The 12,153-nt window shown below is 38.2% G+C and overlaps 1 protein-coding gene across 2 annotated transcripts in view; it reads left to right on the top strand.

The window, feature by feature from the left end:
* LOC125320035 (synuclein alpha interacting protein) overlaps window positions 1–12,153 on the top strand; it is an 89,577-nt gene that overhangs the window by 28,238 nt on the left and 49,186 nt on the right. For both annotated transcript variants that reach the window (XM_048291969.1, XM_048291968.1), the window contains exon 2: window positions 9,942–10,044. In XM_048291969.1, the coding sequence (XP_048147926.1) occupies window positions 9,988–10,044 (57 nt within the window). In that variant the 5' untranslated portion in view covers window positions 9,942–9,987. The remainder of the gene's footprint in view (window positions 1–9,941; window positions 10,045–12,153) is intronic.

Raw genomic sequence — 12,153 nt, 5'->3', positions numbered from 1 at the left:
ACCTCTTACTTGTTTTGATCCTGTCATTAAACTTAAGCAGACAGTGTATTAGCTTTTTTACAGTGCTTGAATCGTATGCTGTGGCGGTTTTGAAATAACAGCTATAAATTTCCAACTCGTAAGGTTTCTTTTTCAAGGCTAATTGAAACAAACAACTTTGTTTTTCTAGGCCTCACTCCAGAATGCTCCAGTGCGTATTTCTGGCTCAGTGCTTGATGTCCACACTTCTTTATACTTGAATATTGATGGAATATAAAACTTTTGGGTGGAAAGAATGGGTTTTTTATAAGAAATCCGAGGTGGTTTGCAGCGAGCAGATGTCTTTCAAGTTGGGTTACAGTAAAAACAACTCTTCAGTTAGTCAGGTCACCCAGTAGCCTGAATATTAGTTTCTTTTTGTTAGGTTGCTGTGTTATTTTAGAAATCAAGGAGTAGAATCACTCTCTTTTAATACTAAGTGTTATGGTTGTTCATGAGACAACTAAATGGACCAGAATTTTAAAAAGCAAGGAGATGCTTCCAACAGCCACATAGACACTCCTTGCCTTAAGGTGGGTAACATCTTAGTCACACAGATATCAATGGCAAAGCTTGTTTGTATGTTACTGCAGCTCAGATGTCATCCTTAGGGTAACACTTGCATGAAGTTATCTGAAGTTACTCAGTGTGCTGAAAAAACCTCCAACAAACATGAGGAACTGTGTCGTAATAAGCATGCTTTTTCTTCACCCTGTGTATGCCAACATACGTTTTACAGAGTACATAGTGTCAGTCTTTGTAGAAGTTAAATATATTTGATGTTAAAATGGCTGAGATTGTGATGAATTTTCCATTAATTTCATGGAAGCAGAAGAGTAGGTGAACCATATACTATTACCTACTTCCACATGACTTCTTCAAAATCATAGAATCAGAGGGATTTTGAAAGGTCATCTAGTCTAAATCCCTTGTAATGAGCAGGGATATCTTCAACTAGATCAGGTTGCTCAGAGCCCAGTCCAGGCTGACCTTGAATACTGGCAGGGATAGTTAGCAGATGACAAGCTGTCAACTTGTTCCAGGGTTTCACCACCCATATTGCAAAAAAAATATTCCTTATGCTTAGTTTAAACTAACTATTACATTTTGTTCTATCACTACAGTCTCTACTAAAAATCTGTCCCCGTATTTCCTGTGAGCCCTCTTTGAAGTATTGAAAAGCTGCCGTAAGATCTCCTTGGACCCTTCTCTTCTTCAAACTGAACACCCCTCTCTTGGCCTTTCCTTGTAGGAAAGGTGTTCCCTCCCTCTAGTTATTTTTGTGGCCCTCTTGTGGACCCACTCCAACAAGTCCTTTCCTGTGCTGAGGACCCCAGAACTGGAAACAGCACTCGAGCAGAAATCTCATGAGAGCAGAGTAGAGGGGCAGAATCCCCTCCCTTGACCTAGTGGTCACACTTCTTTTGGTTTGGACATGTTTGGCTTTCTGGGCTGCAGAAATTGTGCACATTGTTTGTGCATCTCCCTTAAGACTCCATAGAATTTAATAGTAGAATCACAGAAGTGTAGAAAATCCCGAATCAGTAGATAAACACAAGAATCACCAAAGTCCACCTCTGGGCCCTCCACAGGACAGCCCCAAGAATCACAATATGTGCCTGAGAGCATTGCCCGAACCCTTCTTGAGCTCTGTCAGGCTGGTGCTCTGACCACTTCCTTGGGGAGTCTGTTCAGTGCCCAGCCACTCTCTGGGTGAAGAACCTTTTCCTAATATCAAACCTAAACCTCCCCTGACAGATTTCATGCCATTCTCCTAAATCCTGTCACTGGTCAGCACAGAGACAACATCAGTGTCTGCCTCTCTACTTTCCTTCATGAGGAAACTGCAGAACTGCAGTGAGGTCTTCCCTCAGTCTTCTCCAGGCTGAACAGACCAAGCAACCTCAGCCACAACTCATATGGCTTCCTCTCAAGGCCCTTCACCATCTTCATACCTCTCCTCTGGACAATTTCTAATAGCTTTAGATCCTTCTTATATTGTGGTGCCCAAAACTTCACAGAGGCCTTAAGGTGATGTTGCCCCAGTGCAGAGCAGAGCGGGACAGTCCTGCCCTTTATATGCAACCAACATGGATGAACACATGTGCTCAGGGTCTGGGTATATGACTAGGAGAAGTTTAGTTATGTTTGACCATGAATAAATACAGTTTTTCTTACCTTACATCAGTCCTGTGTGTACACTGGCTTCCTTAGGAGCAGAACTGGTCTCAGTATTTGTGACTATTCAGGTGTATTCCACTGTAGGTGGATTATATCTGCATGTCTGGCATGCAGAGTTTTTCTGAAGTAAAATTTTATGAACAGCATCTTGTGGTCTTGGAAAATTGTTGTGCTTTGCTGAGTTCTGTCTTCCTGTCCTATCAGTGTAGCTTGTGCACTGGTAGTACTTGAGTGGTGATTAAAAGCAGTGCTTTTATTTTTACTTGCTTTAGAAGTATCATACTATTATGAATTGCTGCTGTGAACTTTAAACTCAGGAGTATTTCTGAATAAATGCGATAAGGGATTAGGTAATCCTGGTTGCAGAATACATTCCTTCACTGAAATAAATCCCATAATTTTTCAGCTTCACTGCAACTTGGTTTTTTTTTCAATAAATTGTTATTTAAAATTCATCTTAACTCTTTAATATGTACTATTGCTCCTGTTGAGCCTTCCCTTTCTATTTTTGTATTTAAGATCTGACTTGATAGGTAATTTCAATGACCAGTTATAGAAAAAATGTCACATCACATAATTAGAAAAAACACTTTGGGAGATCTAGAGGGTAACAAAAATTGATTGCACAATGCAGTTCAGAGTACATTATATTATCACAAATCCTTATATGACTTAAAAGTATCAACACAGTCTAACCGTCTATCATGTTGCCATTTTATTTATGCGTGAAGTCTATGCTTGAAAAGCAAATAAACCTCAATTTGAGCTTCATTGTTACTCTTTATATTCCCGGAATCACGTTGCTTAAAAATTTATTGATTATATCCAAGTATTCCCCCTTTAGAGATAATAAAGATAATAGAAATATGAGTTAGAAGCTGAGGTCTTCTAAGAGTCCATATGTGTATACTGTTAAATTTAAACTATTACTCATACCTACATGATCATGGTAGGTCCCTTTCAACTGAACTATTCTATTCTATTCTGTTCTATTCTATTCTAATAAAACTGTATGCTATGTCTTTGATGCTTTCTCCTTGACCTCTGCATTTATCACCTGCAAAGGCACCATCTGTATTTGGTGAATAAAGATGTTGTCGTGGGGATCTTCTACAAAGTTTCAAATGTGTCCTCTTCCAGGGCCTGCTGTAGTGTATTTGTATTATGTTTATATTTAATTGAATTACTCTTGCACCAAAAAGTTAGTAGACAAAGGCGCCAGCTATACAAAAAGCCAGATAAATGTCGAGTGACCACGCAATCCCCGTCTTGAAGAACATGTAATCTTTAATAGGAGACAACACACAGCCAGGCACCAGGGAGTGTAAGAAGTGATGAGGTCGCTAGAGAAGTGGTAGTGTTAGTCCAGAGTAGCTCTGCTAGGACCCAGCAACTAAGATTTCTTGCCTTCACTCAGCAGTCCAGTTCTCACATCCCCCAGTTATGGCAGTGCTCCTGGACATACTGTAGTGCTTTCCACACATTGTGTATTAAATAGGTGGAAGGCCAAACTAATTTTTGGTAGAACTTATGTGTTACAGTAGAATATGAGGATGGAGAAACTGAATTCAGTTTTAGGCATTTCCTAGTGTTGACGTGCCTTCCTCAACAGTAGATTTTAATTGGGTGCTGTGCTTTTCATTGCATGCTGAATAGATTTAACATAATGTAATGTTACACAGTTCTATTTGTTTGAAAGTGAAGAATTTTGGGGTTACGATCTTGGTATTTCTTAATGGTAGGGAATAAAACTCAGATGCTTACCAGATTTCAAGCATTAGTTGAAACACATACTGTGTGCTTAAATTAAAGATGTAAAGTCTTTCATTTCTGCCCACAGATCTTGTTCATCTTGAGCTACTATAGCTCCTGATGCTTAGGAAAGGACCATATGTTTATTTTGTTATCTTAGACCTATAATTGAAAAATGTAACCTTATCCCCTAATTAAAAAGCAACTGTCATGGCATTCTGGCATTTAAAGCCTAAATCTTTAATACTGACTGTGCTAAAGGAAACTTAGAAGTATTTTACATCTGATTCACTTTATATTTGATTGAAAGTTTAAGTAAATCCCCAAATATTTTGTTAAAGTAGTTTTGACATGTGGAAAATAAAATCCCATGTGGCATTTAGCAGGATTTCTATGAGTTACAACTGCAGTAAAGATTTAATTGACAGCAGATCTTTTATTGTTATTTGTTCTTTGTATTTATGTATCCATAAATAATTAAAATTACGCATTTTCAATTACTTGTTTTATTTTGATTCAATAAAGGACATTTTCCCTGTGCTCCCTCTTGGATTTAGCCTTTCACATGCTACACTGAGACTGCTCTTGTCTGTGACACTGGATCAGTTTCCTTTCAAAGCTGCTGAATTCACTACAGCCTTGTGGCAAAGGCATCACTACAAATCAGTTACGGTGTTTTGTTCCACAGTTTTACATTGAGCAGTCACAACAAGAACCTGAACCTGATGTTTGCATATCTCCTGCCTGCTCTATCAGTCCCTTCATTCACTCAGTTAATTGTCTGACAGCAAATGCTCACCTATATGGCCTTGTTCTTGCCTATGAGCACTAGTATGGATTGCATGATACAGCTGACATGACTCTTAAAGCATTTCTGCTGTTCCTGCATCATCTACTTCATCCTCAAAAGGCACGCTGGCCCCTAGGGATTCCTGATGGTGTGACTGTTTGTTTGAGACTGTGTGGAGAGAAAAATCCCAGGCTTGATGTACCTTAGAAACTAAATCTGTGAACAATTGTAAGCATTACCTCTGTTGGTAATATGTGCCATCAATCAAGAGTGGGTTTTTAGTGTTTGCAGAAGTTGACGGACTTGTTCCCTGCATCTAAAACTTCATTGCTACTATTATTAGTAATATTAGTATTATACTGAAAATAGCTCTTTTTGCCCCTTTTTTCCCTCATTCATCTGATTTTGTTGAAAGTTAGCAGCTGGATTTGAGCTCACGTGTCTAGTTTTAGCTGAGAAGGAAAACAGAGGAAATCTGTTTTGCAAAAAACGATTGTTGCTCATGTTTGAAAAGGAGAAGGATGAGTTTGGTTTCAAATACTACTGTCTGCTGCAATGCAGCGTATGCAATATGTTATTGGACCAATAATACTACTATTACCCCATTTCTATGTAGTAATTTTTATCCTGATTTCTCCTGGTGAACTGGTTCACAAAATTGTAAAAAACCACTTTTTTTCCCTGAGTACATATGGATGATGTTTATGTGGTTTTCCTCTTTTAGATGTGAATTTTGAGAGCCGACCAGCTTTCTTTAACCTGTATAAAACACACATGTGTGTGCATATGTCTCTGCAAGTCAAATCTCCAGACAGGAAATGCCCTTTTTGGGGTTAAAATTTTGTGGAATATTCAATTACTAGCTTCCAAAATGCAGTTAGGAACATTTATAGGTTAAATGTCAAGCATTTCTGCTGACAAGCTAGAGACAGTCATCTGTATTGCTTTGATATTGGTGCTGGAAAAACATTATTCATCTCATGTCAGCCGCTGCTGGCAGTTGCAATTTTGGTTGCAATTATTTCTACCTTGAATTTAACCAGTTGTGCTTATGATCTTCCTGTGGATCCTATTTAGATTGTTTGTGCTTCTGGTGGTGTGCTGGATTCAGCTGTTGCAAAGCTCTCAAAATAGTCACAGCTCTGAGTACTATCCTTACCATATGGTTTGCATTACGCATGGTGGAGTTCTACTGTATTAAATTGTATCCAAAAAGCACACCTTTTGTGTAAAACTCCAAGTATAGTCATGAGAAATCTTATTTGTTCATAGTAATTGTCTTGAGGTGCTGTCCAGTTTTACTTCATTAAGAAGAAAACTAAAATCGTGTAGCAAAGAGAATACATTAATCTCTTGCCCTTTCTTTTCATAGAACTGAACACTATTTTCAGAAGGTTTTCCATAGAGAAAATGTCTTTGTTTAGGTTATTAACTTTCTCTTCAGCCTTTGTGCATTTCATAGGCTTTAAGTTTTGAAAAGACAGAAGATAGTATTTTGGGGAAGTTATGATGCAGGACTGTGGACTGACTTCATGGGTTTTTTACATCACTAGGTGGAATGAATATCCTTCTGGCAGCTGTGCATGGATACAGCACTTTTTTTTTGCTTCAATGGCTTCCAATTTAGAGCGAAAAAATAAGTTTGAAAGGTTGAGATCTTTCTGTTCGAAAATCTTGAGATATGTGGTAACCAGGAATAATAGTTATTTTACTGAGTGATGGAGTTTTTTCTACTGGAGTTTTTTTTACTGGAGTTTTTATTAACTGAATAATTTTATTAAGTGGATAATTAAATTTTGCTTTAAAAATTATTTCAAAATTTTATTTAAAAAAAATTTATAATTTAATTGTAACTGAATAATTTCAGTTTTAGTTGAAAATAAAAACTCTGGGTCACTTCTTGATTCTTCCTTATGTGACATGTTTAAAGTAGCTTTATTTATCTCTTTTGTTGATTTTTAAATATAATGAGTGGGCAGCTTTTAATCCATTTAATTCTAGTGAAAAACTGAAATTCATGGAAGCTTTGGTTTGTTTTCAGACTACTTGTATTTTATATGGTCCATGTATGTTTTTAACCTTTAAACTTAGATTATAATGCTTATTCTTGCTTCATACATTTATCACCTTATGTAGTAACATAGTCCTTTAATTTGATAGGGTAGTACATACAGGATCATACAACCATACAAAAATATTCTGAGTTTGAAGGGGACCACAAGGATCATCAAATCCAGCTTCTGGCCCTACACAGAAAGCCCCAAGAGTCACATCATATGTCTGAGCGCATTGACCAAATAAACCTTGAACTGTGTCAGGCTTCATGCTGAGACCTGTTCCCTGGGAAACTTGTTCCAGGGCCCAACCACTCTCTGGTGGCTGGTAAAAGTCAGCATTTGTCTGACTTCAAAAACTGACCATAAGTTGATTTGAGCTGGTGTCAATAGTCACAGTGATAGACTGACAGCTAGTCTCAACTTTTGTAGAGGGAAGTCACAAGTCCTGCCTGCAAACTGCGTCTGCATGGTCTCCATTCTCCACAGGCTCATAGGTTTTGCAAGGAGCCTGCTCCAGCATGGACTTCATGTGGGATCACAGCCTTTGGGTCCCCCACAGGCTTCTCCATGGACCTCCATGGGCTGTAGGGGCACAGCTGCCTCACCATGCTCTTCACGATGGGCTGCAGGGGAGTCCCAGCTCTGGCACCTGGAATGTTTTGTCCCCCTCCTTCACTGACCTTGGTGTCTGCAGGGCAGTTGCTCTCATATGTTCTCACTCCTCTCTCCTGGCTGCTGGTGCACAGTAACTTTTTCACTTTCCTAAATCTCTTACCCCATAGGTGCAACCACCATCACTGAGGGGCTCAGCTCTGGTCAGCAATGGGTCTGTCTTGGAGTCATCTGGCACTGGCTCCATCAGACACAGCAGAAACTTCTAACATCTTCTCTCAGAAGCCAACCCTATAACTCTCCCACTACCAAAACCTTGCCTTGCCAACCACTGCAATTCATATTGGCAATGCACTTTGTTACAATTAAGCTGTAATGTCTCCCAAATACATAAATGTTTAAAAAATATACTGAAATTTTTTGTTTCTGTTAAGGAAAATCTGTAGTGCAGAAATTTGTGGACTTGAATGTGTCATGCCTTTGCACAATAGCTATTTCCTTTCATTGTCAGGCTTTTGTCTGATTTTACTGGTTCCCTCTGAGAATAAACTTAGCATTTGGGAATGTGCAAAATAAAAAGCTTCTGATGAGTTTCACAATGGAGACACTTCCAGTTTTACCTTTCTGCAGCCATCTCTTTTCCCACTGCTTCACTCAAGTCTAAGAGTCACAATGAGGGCAAATTATAGGTAGCCGAGGTTTTTCTTACATGCTGCTGTCCTCCAGTGTCACCACACAACTGCTTGGAGGATAGAAGTGAGAAAACCCTTGGGCTGAGATCAAGACAGTTTAGTAGGGAAAGCAAAAGCTGTGCATGCAAGCAGAGCAAAACAAGGAATTAATTCACCATTTCACATGGGCAGGCAGGTGTTTGGCCATCTCCAGGAGAGCAGGACCCCATCATGCATAATACTGACCTGGGAAGACACAAACTCCATCACTCCAAACACTCCCCTTTTTCCTTCTTCCAGCTTTATATGCAGATCGTGATGTCATCTTTTGTGGAATATCCCATTGAGTCAATTGAGATCAGCTCTCCTGGCTATCTCAACTGCTTTTGCATCCCCAGCTTGCTCACAGGTGGGGAGGAGTAAGGAGCAGAAAAGTCTTTGGCTCTGTGTAAGCCTGCTCAGCAGTAATGAAAACATCCCTGAATTATCAACTCTGTTTCCAGCACAAATCCCAATCCCAGCCCTACAGTATCTACTGTAAAAAAAATTAACTCCATCCCAGCCAAAACCAGAACATTCACTTAATGAGAAAATTATGCTGACAGTGCTTCAGTAACTCAGTGAGAAACAAAAATTTGCTTTTCCAGCTATTTCAGCATAATACTGGAGTTTTCCCTACTCTAATAGCTTCTCAAGAACAGGTGCGTTAAGGTCAGCTTTTTGCTTGAATAGCATGTTATTAGGGAGATTAATTACTGAAGTTTTGTTTGCCAGTGACACTTGCAGAAAAGTGTTTTTTTCAGACCTCGGATCCTAGGACATTTTTAAAGGTATGTGAATATTTCACACAGTGATTTTATTTCGGTGTACATAGCTGATTTCATTATTCGTAAACATATTTCTTGGTAGTTGTCATATGAATAAATTGTGTTTGTGTTATTTTTTTCCCTTAAGGTGTTTTCTTTTGTTATGTACATGTACTGGAGGATTTAATTTTCTCCTATAATAATACTTATTCCTTATGTAATGCCTCACATTATTTGAAAATGCATTGTGCTTTCGTTGTTCAGCTTCCTTTAAAGTACCTTCCTTTTCTACTTCTACTTCTGTTGCACTTATCTGTAGTGATAACACACAATTTCATTCTAGCTAGGATTGACAATGAGGGGTTTATTGTCTTTGATCTTCTCGTTGTTGAAGCTTCAATTTATTCAGATATAATATTGACTTTTCCAGCCAAATTTCTTGCTTTGCAAGAGAATTTGTTCTTTTTGTCTTGCTGTAGGAAAATGGTTAATCCCCCTGATAATTAGTGCACATAATATAATTCTGGCACTGCGTTCGGTTTCGTTCTGGGGGATGTGCACTCACAGCTTGAGGGGTGGTAAACCATTAATCTCTAAAGCACTGGCTGCATTGTGTGTTAGACTGCTTGTAAGCAGAGATAAGGTGTGATAGGATTTTGTTGTCTGTGCACAGCAGGATTCTCAGTTCTTTTCTGCCATCTTGGGCAGAGGATAACAGGAGTTGCTGTGGGTAAATGTCTCATCCTTAAGACACCACACATCATTAACACAACTATGCAAGGTCATGAGGATGTTCAACAGCTTAGGTCTTTATACCTGTATTGAATTTCTGGAGGGACTGAGTGATGCTGAATAAAGTATTTTTGACTTCTACTTCAAGTAGTACTTAGGTGTTCTCCCAAACAACTGAAATGTCTTCTTCACAATATGCGGAGTAGAGGTGGCAAATGATACTGATTCAAGTTAAATATTTCAGTAATCTAGCAACTATATGAAATCACTTCTGTGTGGTTTTAGCTCTCTAAAGGCAATCCATTTCTGTTTTCTTAATTAGGTCTTTACTAATGTGCTGACTCACCCAAAATGTCCATAGAAGAATAATGGAAGCCCCTGAATACCTTGATTTGGATGAAATAGATTTTAGTGATGACATATCGGTAAGTACAAGTCTTATTTTATTTGTTCAAGTTGAGACAACCTTAGATATCTAAGTCCTCAAGTAAAAAGCAGCACTGTTGTTGGAAACCACACTTCATTTTATTTTATATAGAGGAATGTTTAGATAGGTTGAATTTAGAAGTCAAGATCAGATGTTTTGTAAAGGAAATCTCTCTAATAAGCTTGGAATGAAAACTTGATTCCTCTCCTTCAGGTAATAAAAATTACTTGCAAATCAAATTACTAAATTAGTTTAATTTCTGGACTGCTTCTCTCCTGTATTGTCCTGAATGAACTATATGTGCTGTAGACCTAGCCTTAGACACCAAAATTTTATCTTTAATTGAATGTATTTGAGTTGTAAAAAACCTGCTTCTCTCACCTCTGCCCTTTTCACCAGTAGCCATTTCCCAGTACAGCAGTATTTTATGAATAGGTGTGATGTGATAGAGTACAGAAAGAGATAGAAAGACTTCCAGGGGTTCATAGGCAGCACTGATCCTTAGTGTCACAAAAAAACAGCTGCAGCTGTAATTGCAGGAAAAAATACTGTGTTACTGTGTTGCTGTGTTGCTGTCTACATTGTTAGTGTTCTTATAGGAGGCACTGATACTGTGTATTTCTCTATTATTCACAGTACTAGTACTACTGCCAGTGTTTCTGCTTTTTGTGCAATTGAGTTGTTCATATATTTAATGTTCTATCAAAAATAAACTTGAATACAAAAATTGAATCTCCTGTAAGAGAATTTATAAATTCAATTTTTAGATGAAAGTATGCCACCATCTCTTTCCACATGTTTCATAGTTTTATAGTTTAATTTTTTTTTTTAATACGAAGGGCCTGGTTTTCCCGTTAGCATTTGGGACTTTTGATTCATTTTAAAACATTCCAGATGCTTTATTCACTGACAAATTCCTTTTGAAGGGAATTTTTTTTTTACCTATTGTACTGTTGAATTTTTATTAAAGCAGAATATGGCAAATGCCCAAAATATTACAAGACAATGAGCCAATCTTGAGTGAATACCTTATTATGGGCAACTTTCTTTTTATTACTGTTATATGCTAAATTATTTCCTGGTATCTGTTTCTATACTCAGTTTTGTAAAACTGTAAAACATAATAGATGTAACCTTTCCATGTCCCTCCCATTGTGGCTGTTGCTGCATACTGGTGGGTTAGGTTACTCACTTTTCTGCTGAACAGCTCAGGCTGCCTGCTTTAATAGCCTATTCTTTCAGTAGAAGCTGAACATTGAGTAAAAAACATCACAAATGATTGAGGTAGCAGTTTTACTCCCTGCTTTAGCAGGGAAGAGAACAAAGGATTTGTTGCCAGAACCCAGATCAACAAGAGAATTCATGGTTACTCTAGTGCTCTACTCATATCTCATCATACACAGTTTAGAAATACCTGACCTTCACATTTTATCATTAGCCTGCTCTGGTAAGAGCAGCTGCATAGCATCTGTATTAGCAAATTATATTATTCCTGTTAGCCCTCTGGTTCTAATCCAGTGCAGAAAAGTGACTGATAATATAGGCAGCAAGAAGGCTGTTAAAATGATGCACTTACAAATGTACCTCTGTTAGAAAGCCACTGTTTGCAGACCAGACCCATGTAGTCCATTTCAGCAAAACTGACCAAAATGTAATAGTCAAAAAGATAGACAGAAAGACAGGAATTTGTTTTAAAAGGCAAATATATATGTAAGTCAGGGAAAGGGGTGGGGGGAGTTTGGGTTTTTGGTTTTTTTTTCCTTTGCTTTTTTTTTTTTTATGTTGCATTTGTACATGAGAACAGGAAATGGTACATTTCTCCAATATCACAGAATTATAGAATGGTTTTGGTTGGGAGGGACCTTCAAAGGTCATTCAGTTCCAATCTCCCTCTCATAGGTAGATCAGGTAGCTCCAAGGCTCATTGTGATGGGTTGACATTGACTGGTCACCAGGTGGCCACCAAGCCACTCTTGTTACTCCCACTCCATCAAGAAGCTTGTGCTTTAAGGAGAGGAACACCACTCAGCAATTACTGTCATGGGCAAAAAAGCCTCCTCTTGGTGAAATTAATTTATTGCCAATCAAACAGCACAGGATAATGAGA

This window comes from Corvus hawaiiensis, chromosome Z (assembly GCF_020740725.1).
Source record: "Corvus hawaiiensis isolate bCorHaw1 chromosome Z, bCorHaw1.pri.cur, whole genome shotgun sequence".
NCBI lineage: Eukaryota > Metazoa > Chordata > Aves > Passeriformes > Corvidae > Corvus > Corvus hawaiiensis.
The sequence above is the reverse complement of the archived record's forward strand: the minus strand, read 5'-3'. Positions and strand labels throughout refer to the sequence as shown.